The sequence below is a fragment of the Staurois parvus genome, unplaced genomic scaffold (genome assembly GCF_062004578.1).
Source record: "Staurois parvus isolate SC_StPar_1 unplaced genomic scaffold, SC_StPar_1.0 ptg001045l, whole genome shotgun sequence".
NCBI lineage: Eukaryota > Metazoa > Chordata > Amphibia > Anura > Ranidae > Staurois > Staurois parvus.
Genome location: NW_028318841.1, coordinates 5,894,680 through 5,916,659, shown reverse-complemented (window position 1 = coordinate 5,916,659; position 21,980 = coordinate 5,894,680). Strand labels below are relative to the sequence as shown.

Sequence of the window (21,980 nt, the reverse complement as noted above, 5' to 3'; positions counted from 1 at the left end):
AAAATTGAAATACTATGGTAATGTATGTTTGTTGTTCTTACCTATAGTTTTCAGTTTGCTTATTATTGTCTTGTTTATAATTTTAGAACTGTGTGTAAAATCTCCCTGAGGAAGCAGGCTTTTTTCCTGTGAAACGCTTAGGAGAGAAAAAAAAATCTTAAGACATTGCACACAAGCTGTACACCTACTCATTGTATCTTATATTGGAATCCTTTGGAATATTTTTGTATATCAAGCCTGATGATTTGTATAGTCACAATATGTAATGGCTACATATTTTCATGCATAGAGCACTATCTATGCTCAAATTGTTTATCTCAACTCTGTTTTTAATGTTGTGGAATAAAGATATATATTTTTATAACTTGTATATGGAGTTTTGTCGGTATGGTGCCTGTTAAAGCCCCATTAGTTTCCTTTTTGCTACAGTCCCACTTTTCAATGGTGTTTACATGCCTCACCTCCATATAGTGGGGGGGGGGGGGGCAGGGTATTGCTTATAAGAAACCCTGATTTTTATAATTTTTGGTCTGGGTCCTGGAACCTGGTGTCTTTGTAGAGTTTTGGTGGGTTAGAGTCTCCAGTCATAGGTCCATATGTCATTTTACTTGTTAGCTTGAACTCACTAATTAGTCTCAGATGTCCACAGGCCTGTTTATGTAAGGGCTCTCTATGCTCAGGGCTCTGTCTCACTCTGCTGATGTGGGAGTTTGCTGCAGGGTGAAAAGGCTGAGTGCTGACAAGCCTGAACTGTACTAGAGCTGCCTGTTTGTTTTTGGGAACCTATTAAAGGGCACCCTGTTAGTAAAGAATGGTCCTGAGTTTTTACAGTGACTTGCACAAGCAGATGTTTTGTTTTGTGCTATGCACTAGCTGTACAAAGCCCCCCAATCCCCTGCACTGATGCTATGTTTGTTTACTACATTGTTGAATAACAGTGTAGGACTTCCCAGAGTGTTACTGGATGTCCCTGTCTTGTGTATTTATCAGTGCCCTTACCAGTTGAGTCTGCCCCCTTTACAGTACATACAGTATATGTATGTTTATGGGATTATTTCTTTATTCCTCTGACACTCCCTTAGGCAACCTCCACCCCCCACCCCCACCCTCTTTGTCTGCAATTATTGATACTGAAGTTAAAGTAGATGCAAACCCCACACTGACATTTACAGTAGTTTGCTAAAGCACTGTGTATCAAAAATAACTGGCACATTTTTTAAATATATAATACTTGTTTTCACGTTTTTCATCCTTTTTTGCATTTCATTGCTGATGATCTCCTGCATCCTCTTCTAGTCTACACACATGCATTCAAGTGATGGCAGCATGGCATTTCTTAGTCCAGGTTTCTTAATGGTGACAACAGTGGACACATGCCTATGTGATGTGTGTTGAGATAACCACTTTACAAGCCCATGTTGCAGGAAGACAATACAGGGGCACATTTGAGAAACAGGGACAAAAAGCTGTCACCTTCTAACATGAAGTTCTTAAACAAGGAACTTTTGCAGCAGGGTCACCAGGTATTGTTTTAATAAAAAATGACAGTTTTAAAATGACTTTTCAAACAGGCATTTATATATTCTTATATAGCGCCATCAATTTACGCAGTGCTTTTACATATATATTGTACAGTTACATCAGTCCCTAACCCTCAAGGGGTGTACAATCTAAGGTCCCTAACTTACATTCATACTAGGGCCAATTTAGACAGGATCCAATTAACCTACCAACATGTCTTTGAGTATGAGAGGAAACCGAAGTACCCAGAGGAAACCCACACAGGCACAGGGAGAACATGCAAAGTCCAGGCAGGTGGTGCCATGGTTGGGATTCAAACCCACGAGAGATTTTAGAGATTGGGGCTACACGTCAATTAATTGTTTTTGCCATTTTCCTCTATAAAGTGAAAACGCATGGAAAATTAATGTTAGAAACACTAAGCATACACATAAAAAGCTGCATTTTATTTATAAATGAGTAGAGAATATTCACTTTTTGAAGTGAATAAGGGGAAAATATGTTCACTTTAATCACCTAATCATATATATATATATATATATATATATATATATATATATATATATATATATATATATATATATATATATATATATATATCAGGGGTTAAAAGTTCGAGTCCAGACCTACTAGCTGGTCACAAAACTTACTCGCCACCAGTTGCCCCACCCAACCTTGCCCAGGTCCGCCCCCAACCCCACCCGTCCGCCCCCAACCACGCCCCCTTAAAGCTTATGAAATTACATTTTTCTTTAGAATAAATAGTCTGAAATATAAAACTGTACACAGTAATGTATATCCCAGCTCCCCTGTACTCCATTATAGTGATATGACATGTATACAGTAATGTATATCCCAGCTCCCCTGTACTCCATTATAGTGATATGATATGTATACAGTAATGTATATCCCAGCTCCCCTGTACTCCATTATAGTGATATGACATGTATACAGTAATGTATATCCCAGCTCCCCTGTACTCCATTATAGTGATATGACATGTATACAGTAATGTATATCCCAGCTCCCCTGTACTCCATTATAGTGATATGATATGTATACAGTAATGTATATCCCAGCTCCCCTGTACTCCATTATAGTGATATGACATGTATACAGTAATGTATATCCCAGCTCCCCTGTACTCCATTATAGTGATATGACATGTATACATGATGTATATCCCCCCTCCCCTGTACTCCATTATAGTGATTTGACATGTATACAGTAATGTATATCCCAGCTCCCCTGTACTCCATTATAGTGATATGACATGTATACAGTAATGTATATCCCAGCTCCCCTGTACTCCATTATAGTGATATGACATGTATACAGTAAAGTATATCCCAGCTCCCCTGTACTCCATTATAGTGATATGACATGTATACAGTAATGTATATCCCAGCTCCCCTGTACTCCATTATAGTGATATGACATGTATACAGTAATGTATATCCCAGCTCCCCTGTACTCCATTATAGTGATATGACATGTATACAGTAATGTATATCCCAGCTCCCCTGTACTCCATTATAGTGATATGACATGTATACAGTAATGTATATCACAGCTCTCCTGTACTCCATTATAGTGATATGACATGTATACAGTAATGTATATCCCAGCTCCCCTGTACTCCATTATAGTGATATGACATGTATACAGTAATGTATATCACAGCTCTCCTGTACTCCATTATAGTGATATGACATGTATACAGTAATCATAGTAATGTATATCCCAGCTCCCCTGTACTCCATTATAGTGATATGACATGTATACAGTAATGTATATCCCAGCTCTCCTGTACTCCATTATAGTGATAGGACATGTTGTATACAGTACTTACTGTCCCCCTGAGTCCCCCGCGGCGGTGGAGAGGGTGTCTCCTCTCAGCGGAGGAGAGCGGACCTCTCATGCACTTGTCCCCTCGGCGGAGCTGCCGCAGAAGCCGGAAACCGGAAGTTGTAAACCAGAACTCGGCTTCACAATGAGGCTTGCAGCACAGGTGCAGTCGCTCCAAGCTTCATATGTGCTCACCGCTCGCACACAGAGGAATTTCTCCTCGCATTTGGCGAGTGGGTGAGCGGCTTTTTCAAGCCCTAATATATATATGCAATGGACCGAACTGGATATTCCAAGTAGACATAGCTTAAAGTGGTTGAAAAGGCTCAAGGTTATATTTTTTCCCTAATGCATTCTTTGCTTTAAGGTAAAATAAAACCCCCTTCTATTGTCAGCTGCCCACCCCCCAAATACATACCTGATCCAGATCTCAATCCAGCCCTGTGTCCGAGAGCAGTGGAACTGCACTTTTTCTCACTCACCCCTTGACTCAATGAGAGCAGCTGGAGCCATTGGCTCCTGCTTTTGTCAATCAAATCCAGTAACAAGGAAGCAGGGGGGAGGGCCAAGCTGCACTGTGTGTGTCTATAGACAGACAAAACCTGGATCAAGCCCACACGTGTGCCACCATAGGAAGCAGCTTCCTATGGTGACACACAGGGAAGAGGAGGAGCCTAAAGTGCTGGCAGGGGCCACAAGAAGAGGTGGATTAGGGCTACTCTGAGCAGAACCATTGTACAGAGCAGGTAAGTATGACATGTTTGTTATTTTCAAAAAAATCACTATAAAATTAACTATACAATCACTTTAAGTATATTTTATTGAAAGTAAACCTTCTCTTTTCTTTTCGTAAATTATCCCTAAGTGTGAATTCAGATTTAATGTTGATCGGTTGCTTTGGGCTATTACACTTTTTTTTTACTTCATTAGGACGCAATTATACCAATTGTTCATGAGTTTGGCTTTGCACTTTCCTTTCCACAGTGTCACATGGGATTACTTGCCGAGAAAAGACTCTTGACCGTGCAATTGACATGCTTTAAAAAAATGTTAGTTTATTACTCCATCACTTATTAATGTTTCAGTGTGGTTTGTGTGCTAATAAAGGTCAGAGATCTCTACTTTATGGTAAGTGTAGAACATTTTCACATCTCACTTCCTCATACATCAAGATACCAAGTGTGTGCTGGATATATGGGAACTCACAGAGAACAGAATGTGCCATCATTACAAATTTCACCCTTATTGCTGGTATTGATTTATGAAATCCCTGTCCTAGAGAAGAATGTTAGGCCTGAGTGAAGCCTAAGCTTTGCTAGAAGTGGATCCCAGGCAAGGATATTAAAACAGGATTAATGACGATATTATAGCTTTTACAGGCAGTTGCATCAATTGTTCTTGGATTGATTGGTGTGCACATATTGTCTCAGAGTTTAGAATGAACATAATGCTAGGTATATGTTCTGTGTAATACACCATTGTGAAAGATTAAATAAACTGTCTTGTCACTGATTAACTGGTCATTGAATAAATGCACAATCTGCTGCTTATTGATAAGACTTTGAGCACGTCAATTAGGACTGATTTAAATTCCTTGATTAATGCAAATAAACATCATGGGGGGTAACATTGCCCATTCATCGTCAGGTTTATAAGTTATAGCTATCAAATACCTGTTGCCAAAACATATAACTATACAGCTGGACATGCAAATCACAAGTTCAGCAGTCTGCTATCACTGCTGAAATTGTAGCAAGGCAAAAACGTTTTTCTTTCTGTAATTGTGACTCTTGCTTAGAAAATAGAAAAGGATCCCGCTTGCAAATTGAAGTAGTGAGTTGATGTGACAACTGACATGTTAATCCCTTTATGTAAGACCAAGGATGTAGATACATTTTTTTTTGAGGGGGAGGGGTTCAGCTCACAGCTGAGCTGTATTTTTACCACTCCCCCACCCCCTCAACTTCTCCCCCTTGAAGGAAGGAAGGAAGGGGGTGGGTGGAAGGAAGGAGGGAAGGGTTGGTTGGATGGAAGGAAGGAAGGTAGGAGTGGGTGGAAGGAAGGGGTGGGTGGAAGGAAGAAAGCAAGGAAGGAAGGAAGAGGTGGATGGAAGGAAGGAAGGAAGGAAGGGAGGGGTGGATGGGAGGAAGGAAGGGAAGGGTGGGTGGGTGGAAGGAAGGAAGGAAGGCAGGGGGGGGTGGAAGGAAGGGGTGGGTGGAAAGAAGGAAGGAAGGGGTGGATGGAAGGAAGGGGTGGATGAAAGGAAGGGGTGGGTGGAAGGAAGGGGTGGGTGGTAGGAAGGAAGGAAGGGGTGGGTGGGTGTAAGGAAGAAAGGGTGGGTGAAAGGAAGGGATGGGTGGGTGGAAGGAAGGAAAGGAGGGTTGGGAGGAAGGGAGGGGTGAGTGTAAGGGAGGAGGGGGGTGTGGAAAGAAAGGGGTGGGTGGAAGAAAGGGAGGGAGGGGTGGGAGGAAGGAAGGATGGGAGGGGTGGGTGGAAGGAAGGAAGGAAGGAAGGGGTGGGTAGAAGGAAGGGAGGAAGGGAGGGGTGGGTGGGTGGAAGGGAGGAAGGGAGGGGTGGGTGGAAGGGAGGAAGGGGCAGGTTGAAGGAAGGAAGGGAGGGGCAGGTGGAAGAAAGGAAGAGAGAGGTGGAGGGAAGGAAGGAAGGAAGGAAAGGTGGGTGGAAGGAAGGGGTGGGTGGAAGAAAGGGAGGGAGAGGTTGGTGGAAATAAGGGGTGGGTGGAAGGAAGGGAGGAGAGGTGGAAGGAAGGGAGGGTAGGTGGAAGGAAGGGAGGGGTGGGTGGAAGAAGGGAGGGAGGGAGGGATGGAAGAAAGGAAGAGATGGGTGGGAGGGAGGGTGGGGAGGTGGAAGGAAGGGAGGGTGGGTGGAAGGAAGGAAGGGAGGGAGGGATGAAAGGAAGGAAGGAATAGAGGGGTGGGTGGAAGGAAGGGAGGGTAGGTGGGTAGGTGGAAAGAAGGGAGGGAGGGTGAAAGGAAGGGAGGGAGGGAGGTAGGGTGGAAGGAAGAGAGGGAGGGAAGAAGGGATGGAAGGAAGGAAGGGAGGGAGGGAGGGAAGGAAGGAAGGAAGGAAGGAAGGAAGGAAGGAAGGAAGGAAGGAAGGAAGGAAGGAAGGAAGGAAGGAAGGAAGGAAGGAAGGAAGAAAGAGAGGGTGGGTGTATGGAAGGGAGGTAGGGAGGGGTGGGTGGAAGGAAGGGGTGGGTGGAAGAAAGGGAGGGAGAGGTTGGTGGAAGGAAAGGGTGGGTGGAAGGAAGGGAGGGGAGGTGGAAGGAAGGAAGAGAGGGGTGGGTGGAAGGAAGGGAGAAAGGGAGGGGTGGGTGGAAGGAAGGGAGGGAGGGAGGGAAGTAAGGAAGGAAGGAAGGAAGGAAGGAAGGAAGGAAAGAAAGAAAGAAAGAAAGAAAGAAAGAAAGAAAAGAAAAAAGAAAGAAAGAAAGAGAGGGGTGGGTGTAAGGAAGGGAGGAAGGGAGGGGAGGTGGAAGGAAGGAAGGAAGGAAGAGAGGGGTGGGTGGAAGGGAGGGGTGGGTGGAAGGAAGGGAGGGTAGGTGGGTGGGTGGAAGGGAGGGAGGGAGGGTGAAAGGAAGGGATGGAAGGGTGGAAGGGAGGGTAGGTGGGTGGGTGGAAGGGAGGGAGGGTGAGAGGAAGGGATGGAAGGGTGGAAGGGAGGGGTGGGTGGAAGGAAGAAAGAGAGGGGTGGGTGCAAGGAAGAGAGGAGTGGGTGGAGGGAAGGAAGGGAGGGTGGAAAGAAGGTAGGGAGAGTGGGTGGAAGGAAGAGAGGAGTGGGTGGAGGGAAGGAAGGGAGGGGTGGAAGGAAGGAAGGGAGGGGTGAGTGGAAGGTAGATCTGACTCGTCATGACTCATTCAGAAGCATCAGAGCTGTAGGCTGCTGTGTTCAGTTCCTGCCCACACATCCTCTGAAGCTGCACAGACTGGAGTGTGGGTGGGTACAGGGAGAGGCAAAGCAGATCCAGCCTCTCTTTCCCTCTTCTCCTGTTGGTGCGGAGGATGGAGGGAGGGGCTGGACAGTGAGAAGAACACAGCTGCGGTGGAAGGGAAGGGGGGGAACCAGAAAGAAAATGAAACCATCAGGAATGTTCTGTGTAGCGGTGAGGGAGGTGACAAGCAGCGATCTCCTATATGGTTTTCAATAAAGCAGCTGGAAGCTGCTTATCCTCCTCTCTCTTCCATAGCTTCCAGCTGCTTTATTAAAAGCCATATAGGAGATCGCTGCTTTTCACTGCCCCCACCGCCACCCCTCCCATACACCCCCAGTCCCGGCACTGATCACCGCCCCCAGTGTATTTCCACTCGCAGGTGAATGGAAATTTCGAGGGCTGCAAGGATGGTTGGCAACTCTCCTCTGGGGGGGGTTCAGACCTCCTTTACTCCACCCTTATCTACGCACCTGTGTAAGACCAAGGAAGGCCATGTTCTTACCTCCGCCATTCTTGTATGCAAGGTAGGGAAACCTCCACACATTCCCCAAACCCACAGCATATCCAATCATGGACAGTAAATAGTCTGATTTTCTGGACCAATTTCCCCTTTCCTTGTTTTCATCATTAGAATCCACATGGGTGTCCTAGAGAAAATAAAAGAAAGTCAGTCACACAGAAGAGCTCAGTATAATACACCTGTTTTAGGCTGCATGATTCTATGATCAACTCTTCACACATAGCATTGTTGAATTAAAAATAAAAAAACTGCATAAAGGATAATACATATATTATTAACAGTAATTGATTTTGCCTTGTCTAATCAAATAAAAAAGTGCAGAGTGTAGAACACACGGGGGGGGGGGGGATTTCCTAAAAGTGGAGAGTGAAGCTCCACACAGAAACCAATCCATTTCAATGTTTTATTATCAGCGCTTAATTAAACAAGCTGGAGATAGAAGCTGATTGGCTACTATGCACAACTGCACTAGATTTTAAAATCTCCAAAAGTAATTTAATAAATCTACCCCACAGTAACCAATTCAGGAATTAAAAAAACATATGCTTGTGCTCGGAATATAGCGGTCCCCACGGGCAGGTATTTGTTCCTGCAGGGCACCCTCTGGGATCAGGAGGTTACTTTTGTTTCGTACTACACGCCTAATTGCTTTCAGCATAAATTCTTTTCTCATCTTTGCACCATCATTTCCCGACACTCCAAAGGTCTTCTTCTTCTTTTGGGAGATTCAAATGTTACCTTGGATTCCACATTGGATAGGCGCTATGCCCGGGGGGCACATTGGATAGGCGCTATGCCCCTTCTCACGACTTAGTGCTAGAGGAACGTATGCACTCTCTCTTGCAGACGGTGGGGCTGGCGGACGTCTGGAGGGAACTTCACTCAACTGAGCACAACTTTACATTCTATTCCAATCCTCATGACAGTTTTTCTAGAATTGACCATATATTCATGCATGTCCAGCAGCTTCCCTTGGTCAGGCGGAGAGCTATTCCCTCCTCGCCGTGGTTGGACCATGATCCCCTGGTACTCCTCCTTTCCCTCTCTGGGTCGGTATGACACCCCTTTCACTGGCACATTAATGATTCTCTATTGACCATTTAGGTTACCTGCCAACAAATAGAATCTTTCTTACACACATACTTTACGGAAAACTAGGGATCTGTCTCTTTTGGCAGTGCCCCTGTGGGAGGCGCATAAAGCCACGGTGTGGGGTCATGTTATACAGCTGGCAGTGGCTTGGAAGTGGGATCGGGAGAGTCGACATTTGGAGCTTCATTCTCTACTGGCCTCTGCAGATGCTCGTTGGCAGTCATTTCCAAACGCGGCCCATAAAAGCGTACGGGACGCTCTGGCTGCAGAGTTGGACCTACTTGCTTTTTCGGAGGCAGAATGGGCCCTGCATTGGACCAAACACAAATTTCCTGTGCTAATAAACCGGGTCCAATGCTGGCCAGGAAACTAAATTCTGTGGGGAAACCCCATAAAGTGATCCGATTGTGACTTCCCACGGTTGACTGTACTTCTAATCCCCAGCAGATTGTTTCCCGTTTCAAAGACTTCCTTTCGTGCCTTTATGCTAAATGAGATCCCTTCCCTGTGGCTCAGGCAGATGCATTCTTCCAAGATCTCCAACTTTCTGGATTATCCGAGGCAGCGCAGATGGCCCTCAACGCCGGTGTCACTGTATCGGAAGTGCTCCAAGCTATCAAATCTCTACGGTCCACCACAGCCCCAAGTCCCGACGGCTTCTCCGGTCTCTATTATAAGAAATTTGCAACCCTGTTGGTGCCCTTCTTGGCTGACTATTTCAGTGAGTTACGATAGGGCTCTTTGCCCTCTCTGGACGCGATTAAAGCTCATATCTCCATGATTCCTAAAGCTACCGATGATGTGCAGGAACTGCAAGCCTGCCGGCCCTTTTCTCTTCTTAATGAAGACCTGAAGATATTGGGCAAGATCCTTAGTCTTTGTATCAATAAATATTTGCATAGTCTGGTCCACAGGGACCAAGTAGGTTTTGTCGCTGGGAGGCAGGCGGGTGATAACGTTCGTAAGGTGGTTCATCTTATACACTTTCTACAACAGCGGAAAATCCCGGGATTCTTACCATCCTTAGACATATATAAAGCCTTTGATTCTCTATCCTGGGAATATCTGTGGTTTGTGCTGCCTTGTTGGGGTTTTGGGGATACTATTCTTTCTTGGATTCAAGCCTTGTATTCTTCCCCTTCGGCTTCTGTTAAATACGCTGGGTATTTCTCAAATCCCTTTTCTATTTGGTGGGGGACGAGACAGGGCTGCCCCCTGTCCCCGGCGCTCTTTGTCCTGGCGCTTGAGCCACTGGCTTTAGCGCTCTGGGCCGATTGTAATATATTGGGTGTTCCATACACAGAACAGGAGTTCAAGTTGAACCTTTTTGCGGAAAATGCCCTCTTGAATCTCACTAATCTCCTAACGATGCTTCCAAATTTGCAACAGGTTCTTGTGTGCTTCTCCTTGATTTCGGGTCTCCGTATTCATTTGGATAAGACTGTCACTCTCAATATTACTTTGGCCTCAGATTTGGTTTCGCACCTACAGTCTCACTTCCTTATAAATGGGCTTCCTCTTCTCTTGAATACCTAGGCATTCACTTGACCCCTACCTATGGCTTGTTGTTTGCTGCAAATTATTATCCATTGCTTCGCTCTGTGTCCTCTTTTATGCGCTCCTGGCAATTTCTGCACCTGTCTTGGATAGAACGGGTTAATTCAGTGAAAATGACCATCTTGCTGAAATTGTTATACTATTTTTGCACCCTCCCAGTGCGGGTTCCTACTCTTCGGTTGATTTTCTTTGGTTGATTCAGGCGAAGATTATGCATTTTATCTGGGCCAATAAGCGCCCCAGAGTCTCCAGAAATACGCTTTTTGTTCATAGACTCCAGGGTGGTCTTGGGGTGCCTAATGTAAGGTATGTAATGTAATGTATCAGGAGAGCCAGATTGCCCTGCTGTCTATGTTGCATGCTTCCTCGGATGTTCCTCTCTAGGTCCTGCTGGAACTACCTAGTTGTGCCCCTATTGCGACATTGACGCTTCTATGGCTTCCCCCTGCTCTACGCCCTATGGCTTATAAGTATGGGATTCAGTACCTTACTCCAGTGGCCTGATGTCACCTTTCCTACTTTTGTTCCCAGTTATTAACAACCCTCTCTTCCCACCGGGTTTAGATCAACCAAAGGCGTTTTCTTGGTGGGTGGCCAATGGTTTTTTGCAGGTGCGACACTTTTTGACTTCTCGGTCCTTCCCCACTTGGAATTCTGTTTGGGAGTCATGGAATTTTTTTGTTACCTTCAATTGCGGCATTGGCTGACCTCACTGCGGGGCACTTTCATTTTCCCGTACCAGAAATCTGCCTTTGAACTGCTTTGCCAACAGCGTCCGGGCCCCCCTGGGCTTTATTTCCCTTCTTTATTCAGCTTTGAACAGACGCTCAACGCATACTTCTCTTTCTTGTGTCACTCAGTGGGAGCGCAATCTGGGGGCAGTCGTGGATCTGGAGGACTGGAATACGGCCAGGTCGCTTATTGCTAAATGTTCATTTAATATGACCATGCTGGAGGCGGCATACAAAGTATTGTTTCGTTGGTATTGGGTTCCGGCTCGTTTGGCCCAGGCAAACCCTGCCTGCAGTGATCGATGCTTTCGGGGTTGTGGCCATCGTGGTGAAGTATTGCATATTTGGTGGTCATGCCCGAGACTGTTTAGTTTTTGGTCTTGTTTGTTTGGCCTCCTTTTCACCTTGTTCCATCTCTCTATACGCCAGGATGCTTGGTATGCTTTGCTTCATTATACCATAACGGGCCTCTTGGCTCACCAGCAGAAGTTGGCTTCCTATTTGTTTTTTCGGCCACTAGAACAATTGCTCAGGCCTGGAAGAGCCTGTTCGTCCCTCTTCAGAGTGTGCGGGACCGTATGACCACTATGATGCTCAATGAACAGATGTTGAGTATCTGTAACGACTCTCAATGGAAATTCTTGAAAATATGGGAGCCGTGGTTGAAATATGCCTTTCCCACACTCCTCCCGACTAGTCTGGGGTTGTGATGGTGCTCGGTATTGGCGTTCTCGGACCCCTGCTCTTGGTCTTGTTATCTTTTTCCTTTTGTACTTCTCTTTCCTTTTCTTTTTCTGTTTGTTTTTGGTGTGGCAGTGGATAGCTGCCTTTAGTTTGAGTTGCTGTCGGTGTTATACCTATGTTTTTGTCAATTATGTGCCATTGATAGCCCCTGCATGGGCGCACCTTTTGCTCTGTAGGTTTTAGAGCACTGTGTTTTTAATTTTTTTTTATGTGCAATTGATAGCCCCTGCGTCGGCATGTTTTGTTGCTCCTGTCTTAAACTGTTTATAAATTAATAAAAACATTGACATACAAAAAAATATATTCTCAGACTTTGTAGTTACACAAGTGCCTTGTGGGACTTTGTACTGGAGGTGGATCAGGTAAATGCTGAGACCGTCTCTCGCTGTCACATAGACACTGTCCACAAAGGGTAGGCGAGAATCAAAAACTCCTTTCATGATACCCTGGTGCTTCTGGTGAAATATCAAAGTGATGTTCAATGAGGTTCAATACTTATCTATCACGTTCAGCACCAAAAATGCCAAAAATAAAATACCTATTAGATGGGGCTCCCCAGAAAGAATCAGTGATGAAAAGGGATCTGGATACAATCCAATTAATTCTCCAAAATAAAATTCCTCCACTGTGATCCACCACCAAAGAAAGGAATCCAAATTTGCTTACCAAATATTATTGACTCTCAGAACCAACAAGAGTCAAAAACACATTATGGATAAAATCTCACACATCACTGGTAAAAACACTCTCCCTCTTACAGACAGCTGCTCCACAGTATCCACCATAAGGGGTCCATGCATGTAGGTAAGTACCCGGAAAAAGATCAGATGCTCCACATAGTGTGAAAGCTGTTTCTATTTAAGAAAAAGGTTAAAAATTGCTCTCACAGAGGTAAAATATCATGTAAATATTGATGTAAAAACCATCAAAACCTCAGAAACCGCATTACCAGCGTGCTTCCAGTTTACTTCTGGTCAGCATGATGATATCACAGCAGGCTCCACCCAACATGTTTCGTCATAGATGATGTCTTACAAAATTTAATTGTAGCGCAGCACTTTTTGTACATATAGCATAATACTCTGATGCATTAAAAATGGCATACATTCCAGAGATAAATTTATAATCCTATCCCTTTACAAAACACTGGTTCAGCCTCACCTTACATGTGCAATTCAGATTTGGTCACTCCAGGCAAAACTCTTCGGCACATCTATGCATGCACCATAATGGTGGCTGTGGAGCAGGGGGCAGGATCACTTAAGACAGGACCACTTAAGAGGGGACTGAAATTCCTCTTTTAAGTGTTACTAAACCCAGGACCCTGCATTCACTATTTCCAGTTTCCTACAGTACACAGAACATGGAAATGCAATTACTTTAGTAAATTTAAACTGCTAAATACCTTTTCCCATCAGCAGTTAGCGCAGTCTTGTGACTTCTATCAGTGTCCAGCAGAGCACTGGTTAAAGCTTATATTCTCCTCTGATTATCCAATGAGGCTGCATAACTCCTGCCCCCTGTCTGGACAGCGCTGATTGGCCCTTTGCTGATCACATGCACTCCCTCAAGAAAAAAAAACTCTCTAGCAATACACACCAAACTGAGCATGTGCAGCTTGCTCCAAGGCTCTGCCCGATCACCAGATGGACTGGGGACAGTAGAAGTAGAGGAGAATCAGAGAAGAAAGGATCAAACAGCCTTTTTACACAATGCAGAGGATTAACCCCTTAGGTTTCACAGTGAGTACAACAAGCAAACTTTAATGTATACAATATACAGACTGATTTTATTGTTGTGGGTTTAGTAACACTTTAATGTATATGGTACTTGATTAGACTGACATACAGTTGTACTGGAATATAAATGTGAAGAATGGCTGCAAGTGGTATAAAAGTACATACTGGTGGTTATATGAAAAGAGGCTATTGCTGAAGATGGAATGTGAAAGAGAGAAATGTTACATCTATGTAAAGGACATTAGACTGACGGTTGTGTGATCTTCTGTACCTGACTTGTATTTAATCACACCTGAGAAATTATTTTGTGTTCCTGTGTAAACAAATTGTTCACATTCCTAAAACTGTCTTGTTGCAGAACAAAGTATTGAAGAGTTCCTTACATAAGCGGTTTGTGTTACGGCGCTGAGTTACTTTAACTGACAATTGTGCGGTCATGCAACGCTGCATCAAATTGAAATTTATATAATTTTTTCCCCCACAAATTGAGCTTTCGTTTGGTGGTATTTAATTGCATGTGCATTTTTTATTTTTCGCACTATAAAAAAAAAAAGACAACAATTTTGAGAAAAAAAAACATATTTTGGACTTTTTGCTATAAAACATATCCAGTAAAAAATTTAAAAATCTAATTTTGTCAGAAATTTCAGCCAAAATGTATTCTGCGACATGTCTTTGCTAAAAAAAATCCCAAATTAATTGGTTTACGTGAAAGTTATAGCGTTTACAAATGACGGTATAGATACTGGATTTTCAATTTTTTTTATACTAATAATGGCAGTGATCAGCGACTTATGGCGGGACTGCAGGGGACATTCAGACACTGGGGGGGAACTGATTTAGGGTCACTGACATCCCCAGTGACACCAATACAGTGATCAGTGCAAAAAAAAACCCACTGACATTGTACTAATGGCACTGGGGAGAAAGGGGTTAACTTTTTTAGGCAATCAAAGGGTTTACTGTGTGAGGGGAGTGTTTTACTAGTGGGTGGGTGTGTACTTCACAGGAACACACTGATCCAGAGAGCTAAACTCCGCTCTCAGGAACAGTGTGTTGGGAACTGACAGAGAGCAGAACTGCATTGAAAACAATGCAGCTGTGCTCTGTGTCACTGTTTGCTGGCAATCGCTGGGAACCGGTGGGTAATGACCGGCCGGGACCCAGTGATTGACACACGCGACCGCGATCGGCATCGTGGGTAGGGCGGTCGCACGCCTTGCGCGCGCCCCCTACCTGTTTTGCAAAATTATGTTTTAAAACATGATTTTGCGCAGTGGTGTCACCCTGTCGCCATTTTTATACAGTGGCTGGTCGGCAACCAGTTAAACTAGTTAACTGCATATTTGATTTCTGTAAAAACACTTTAACACAAATTGGATTATTACGTGTCAGCCAAATAACTCTCTATAGACTTCTGTGTTAAAGAGAACATATAATAGTTTTGTATTGTCTTTATTTGATCTAATCCAAACTTGGTATTCTAAGGGTTTGGTCACATCATATCCATTGAGCTGCATTGATCTGCAAATGTCAATGCAAACTCAATGCTAGAGCACATAGAAAACTACTGTATTCAATGTGACCTGTTTACACTGTAATGCTGTGTTGAAGGGTGATGCATAAAAATACAGCATGTCTGCATTTTTGTGCAGTGCAACTAATGGCACTGCACTGCAGCATATCACAACACTCTTCAGTGCATTGACTTGAACGAAGTGCCACACTTCAATAAAGTAAAAAAAAGGTAAAGAAAAGAAAAAAAATGCTATGTACTGTAACAACGCAACATACTGACCCCAACAGCCCCTACACAACATACACCGATGCATAAGCATTCTAGCGTGCAGCCTGGTGTGAACGAGCCCCAAAGTAAACACAGGCTGGAGTTACAATTTGTTCCTTTAGTAAATCATCCTCTACTGTCAAAACCTATTGCCTTCTCTAGGTTCTTAGAAAAGTAAGTGTAAGAGTAGCGGGTAAACAGTTCTAGGATAAAACAATACACAAAGCAACACAAGATGTCCTTTGGTTAGTTAAAAAGGGAAACTCAAAACAAATAACAATTAATTGCCAGGGGTATGTTATTAAATTCTATACAGTAAGGCTATTCATGAATTTTTCAATGTGAACATTACATAGCTCTCAATAGTTAAATATTAATGCAAAACTAGACACGGAACAGAAAGAATAACTCTTCTTAATGGATTGTATGCTTTGAAAGACATTCCACCAAGTGAAATAATTTAATAATACATACATGAAGTGAGAGGATAACTACTGATGTTGGTTTAACAGCATATGTACCGTAAGCAGTTAGACTGTTATTGAGAGATACTGGGGTTGATTTACCAAAAGAGTAGAGCATGTTTACTTTGCGACCTGAAGTTTCATCAAGCTTAGTGAATGGGGTGAAGCTAAAGGAGCATTCACTTTGCATAAAATACCCAATCATATGCAAGGGAACATGATTTTTGCTAGAACATCATTGGATGATTAAAGTCAGTACTGCCTCACCTCACTCACTAAGGACCCTTTCACACAGGATTTCCAATCAGGTCCACCAGTCAGTTTTTCAGGTTGCTCAGATAGTAATTCCATTATTTATCAATTGCACACAGGAAAGTCAAACCATCTTCAAATAAAGGCAGGTCATTTGAAATGATCAAGAAAGAATACAATGTCCATCAAGCAGCGGTAACCAGACTGCCGTTACCAGTAAGAAACAGGCACAAGGTGGTATAAACACAGTATCGTTTGTAATCAGGAGCATGATCAGAACATTTAAAGGGTATAGTGATGATGGTTACCACTATAGTGAAAACATTAAGGCAAACGCTAAACGTTCTTTAGAGCTCCTGTCATGAATAGTCTGCAAAGGAAGCATTGCCAACTACGGGACCATGGTTATAAATCTAGGTGAAGGCAGACAGGGTATAGAACAGCAGGTTTTAACTAGTGATGATGGACAAGAGATGGAGGACGAGAACAGCAGGGGTGAAGAGAGCAGAGAATGGGAAGGGGAAGGTAGGAAAGAGAAAAAGGGGGTGGACCAAAGATAGGAGAAGCAGAAAACCGAGAAAGGACAAGGGAGAGAGGAGTGAAGGGACAACAGTAGGGAAAGGACCCAAGAACCATAAGACGGGGCAGGTACCCTCTCCCTGGAAGTGAAATCCAGAATGATGTGGAGAGAATTCATTCAGGTACGCGTCCATGAAGACAAAGTTGGCCTAGATTGGAAGCTCCATGTAGGTCTATGGGCAGACAGATGTAAACTGACTTGTATCTGCCTACCTCAGAGTCTCACTAGGTTCAGAAAAAAACAGAAAAGGGACCATGTTCTTTTCTGTTTTTCAAGACCTAAATGTGATGGTTCAGAGGTAACCTGATGTAAACAGATACACGTTTATTTACATCTGGCTGCTCTTAGAGCCAACACAGGTCCGCCTCAGTCCACTTTCAAAATGCAAGCAAAAACTAAACTGGTACAAGTGCCACAAAACTGACTTCCTTCCCATTCTGCTCCAATTCAGCAATGGATTTATAGTACTCACAAAGTCCCCTGCACGTGAAAGTACCCAAAGTAAAAAATGGCCACTGTGAGAAGAATGGGGAGGAAAATAAATAAGGTATGCACAGAATACAAAGTTTGCAATTAGTAATTTGTAGATTGCCATTACTAAACATTTATAAAAGTGTCTTTGTTGCGATGTTTAAGTTAAGGTGAAAACACTTCTTAAACATTCGCTGACCTTAATATTTATAGGGTATGTAAACCATAACAATGAACTTATTTTATTTAGTTTCTTTTTGTCTATTACATATATCTTTGAAAGCATTTATAATGCCCTGAATGTAATTGAAAGGGCTCTTTCAAAGTTGTCATATCCCTAATTGTTAATCACTGTAAATAGAAATTGTAAGAGGCAGGACTTATGAAGCACCACAATGACTCTACTCCAATCTTCATAAAAACAGAATGTCTTTATTTGTCCAAATTTTACCAATTTACACAAAATATTTCTAGAAACAAGAGCAAAATGGTAATAGAGACCTGTATACTTTTATCACCCACTTCACTGGAACACATCTACATACATAAACAAAGGGGAAAGCAACCCATTGAGAACAAACTTCTATATTGGTGGTGACAGGCAGGGCTTTTTTTCAGTGGGAATGCAGGGGAACACAGTTCCAACACCTCCAGCACTGAGAGTATGTAATGGCAAGGGGTGCTGAGGTGTGCTGCAGGATCTATAGTTGCTGGGGGGCAGTTGTTGCTGGGAGAGCTCCACTGTTGCGGGAGAGGTCTATTGATGCTGGCTTCTGGGAGATCTATTGTTGCTGGTGAGGTCCACTGTTGGTGGGATGGATCTATTGTTGCTGGTTGGTCTCGTATTGATGAGGGGTTGATTGATGATGGTGGGAATTATTGTTAAATAAAAGGAGTGTATTGTTGCTAGCTACAGGTGATATATTTTGCCAGCCTATAATTAACAAATTACATACAAATTACTTAGCGCTACAAATTGATACTTCTTTCTGTAATCTCTAAAAGGGGCGATACTCGGTGGTGGGTAAGGGGATCAGCCAAGAGATGGTGCTCGGAAGTGGATAGGGGGTGGAGATAAGGGGTGACTTGAAAAGGGGATTTCCTGCACCTATTCTCTAACCACCTAAAAAAAAGCCCTGGTGACAGGTATCAACAGCTCAGCGCATTTCCTGGATTTGAGTCAGTCCACTTCATTAGGAGCTAAAATGTCAGATCTCTCTAAAGTAATCAATAATAACAAATTAAACAAACACAAAATTTCATACAATACATTACAAAGCAAAGCGTTTGCTTTGTGTCACCCAAATCAATCCCTCGCCTTAAAATGGTGAAACCAGGGATATCAATTCCCCAGAGCGGTGTAGGGGGGATCTCAGATATGTGATTAATAAATGCATAGACTTAAACCCAAAATTCATAATTACAGTGCAAAATCAAGTCCCAAAGTAATTTCCCCAAAAATTATGCAAAAATTAAAATAATCTAAAAATATACATACATCAATCAAATAAAATAAATAAAGTCCCAAAACACAAAGTGTCCAAATAATGAGTCCAAACTAAGATCAAATCTTGATAGGAAGACGCTTCCTACTCCACTGAAGAAGATGCAAATCAATCACAGGTGCTCTTCAAATCCCTCAAAAAAAACAAAATCTAGACATAGTATATTACCTTTTAAAGCTAGTCTGTTGTTTGATGCCACAAACAACAGACTAGCTCCACAATTAAACCCACCCCAGGTGCTCTTTCCGGACCAGAGGAGGGAATCTTATGACCAGACCCTATTGCAGCTAACCCTTTAAAGGGGTCCTCTGACTGTCGCCTTAACACCCAGATCCACAGTGGTGGTGATCCCACACCAGGCTGTACCTAAGAGGAGACCGCTGGCTGATTTACATGATAAATGCGCATTAAGATTGTGCTTCTGGAACAAGAGGATACCAATCTAAGGACACTTTGTATACATGTGGTTGATTACAAGCTGAAATTTTCTGACTGAGGGTAATTATGCACTTGGTATAAGGTGTGCAGTGACATTGACTTAGTAATATACTTTTCACATGAGTGCTGTGACACTGGAGTGTTCTTTTTGCATGATACACGTGTGGCACTTTGGGGTATATTATTTAAAAGGTAATATACTATGTCTAGATTTTGTTTTTTTTGAGGGATTTGAAGAGCACCTGTGACTGATTTGCATCTTCTTCAGTGGAGTAGGAAGCGTCTTCCTATCAAGATTTGATCTTAGTTTGGACTCATTATTTGGACACTTTGTGTTTTGGGACTTTATTTATTTTATTTTATTTGATTGATGTATTTATATTTTTAGATTATTTTAATTTTTGCATAATTTTTTGGGAAATTACTTTGGGACTTGATTTTGCACTGTAATTATGAATTTTGGGTTTAAGTCTATGAATGTATTAATTATTGGTACTTCAGGGGAAGGATATTGATATGACTTTAAGAGATTTTTGAGGATTTGTTTTATTTATGTGTGCTGATTTAAATTCATATCTCAGATATGTGGACTTTGTTATTTCTTCCTTTGAAAAAACAAAGATTTAGAACATATAATGGTAATAGGTGCAGCACTCAACATCCAACAGTAAAGTGCATATTTAAAAGTTCGTAATAAAAAACTCATAATAACATTCAAGATGAAATGTGCCAAAAATAAGGTGCTAATGAAATAAAGTGCTGATAAAGAGGAAATGATCAATCTTATTGTAAACAAGTGACAATAAAAATGTCCATAAAATATGGTGAAGATCCTTATATGAGTGATCATAAGTGATATTCCTCGTGCCAGATATAATAACTCGGTAATGTGCCAGGGATATAGTAAAATTATGCACTCACCAGATGAGCATTTACAATACACATGTATATGTATATAATATGGTCAGCCAGAGGTCCCCTTAAGGATGAAAACAGCCTGGACAGGAATCTCCCTCCTCTGGGTCACATGCAGTACTGCAACCGTCCTCTGCAATGGGCTCTGTGGATTTTTTAAGCTAATAATAGAGCCAAAGAAAAGGATGCCCATAATGTAGTAATTTAAAAAGAATTTATTAAATATTGCCATGCACATGGGTATAAGGTAGATAAAACCAAGTAATCAGTAGCAAAACACACTGACCATCCAAGAACAAAGATGGCCACTGGATCTGCTCGAGGCTCCAGCGGCGTGACGTCACAGCGTACGGCTCCTCCTTGACGCATTTTGTGCCACGCAGTTAATCATAAGGGGTGTGCCTAGGGGCGGACTGACAACTCATGGGGCCCCCGGGCAATAGGGGATCATGGGGCCCCTGTGTCCTTGCCCAAATTTAAAAAAGCCTATGAAAAAGGTACCAGGGGCATCTCATGGGGCCCACTACTGACCCCGGGCCCTCGGGCAGTGCCCGAGTTTCCAAATGGTCAGTCCGCCCCTGGGTGTGCCTGATCCACACAATACTATAGCTTGTCAATGACCAGTGCTGGTATAAGACATTCCATCACTTAAAGTGCAGATCCCCCAACATACACCAAAAGTGACTAACAGAATTAGGTTGGGTATACAAAATAAAAATTAAATTCACACTAAAGGATCCAATACATTCCAACTACTTCTTGCAATTAAGATGACCTTTATTTGAATATATTGCCATTATGCTCACATCTTAAAAATAATGACACTGTTTTGCAAAATTGGAGGAATTCATTAGTTCATAAAACACTGAACAGACCCATGACAATGATCTGATTTCACCTTTCACAAACAAGACAAACAATACTAAAAATACGGATTACTTTTTTGATAGATTTCTGGATTTGGTTCAGCTGCTTTTTACTATATTAAAAAAGATTTCAGAGCATGGTTTACTTTTAGTTAGATCCTCATTATTTAAATAGACCTAAATTCCTTTCTACAAGTTAACCATTGACCACATCAATGGCATCTACAGACATTTTAGTTACCTAATTATTTTTGTTACTACTCACCTTTTTTACAATGGAAGAATTATTGTTGAACGTTAGAACTTCTTTCATGCCCATTATCTTGCATAAGAATCACTTCTTTCAAAGAGATCTCTCCTGTTTTGTAGAATCAAGTGTTCCTTCTCAGGTGTACAGGACCACACTGCTCAGGTACACTGAAATCTTTTATTTTACTGTCACTCTCAGGTAATGTTTTCTTTCTGCTGATAGGTGTGTGATTAGTAACTAGCACCTCCTATGGTTGTGGCTTACTGGAACCAAGTCAATGAAAAACAGGACAGATCTCACACAAAGGCTTTGACTATCATATGACATTTGGTTAGATTTTAAAGGAAGATGATCGTGAAAAATATTTAGGCTGCCATCTCTGAACTGTACTTTTAACCACTTGCCTACTGGGCACTTTTACTCCCTTCCTGCCCAGGCCAATTTTCAGCTTTCAACGCTGTCGCACACTGACAGTTGCACAGTCATGCAACACTGTGCCCATATGAAATGTTTATCATTTGTTTTCCCACAATTAGAGCTTTATTTTGGTGGTATTTAATCAACACTTGATGTTTTATTGTTTGCTAAACAAACGAAAAAAGACCAAAAATTTTGAAAAAAAAAGTTTTTCTTTGCTTCTATTATAAAATTTTGCAAACAGTTAATTTTTCTTCTTCACTGATATGCGTTGATTAGGCTGCACTAATAGGCACCACTGATGGGCACGAATAGGCAGCACTGATGGCCACTAATGA

The 21,980-nt window shown here is 42.5% G+C and overlaps 1 protein-coding gene across 1 annotated transcript in view; it reads right to left on the bottom strand.

The window, feature by feature from the left end:
• LOC149440936 (sodium- and chloride-dependent neutral and basic amino acid transporter B(0+)-like) overlaps positions 1 to 21,778 on the bottom strand; it is a 64,963-nt gene extending 43,185 nt beyond the window's left edge. Inside the window, exons 1-2 of the mRNA XM_089657988.1 lie at positions 21,241 to 21,778; positions 7,818 to 7,962 (exon numbers count right to left, since the gene is read on the bottom strand). Of these exons, the coding sequence (XP_089514114.1) occupies positions 7,818 to 7,962; positions 21,241 to 21,294 (199 nt within the window). The 5' untranslated portion in view covers positions 21,295 to 21,778. The remainder of the gene's footprint in view (positions 1 to 7,817; positions 7,963 to 21,240) is intronic.
• Positions 21,779 to 21,980: the final 202 nt, after the last annotated feature.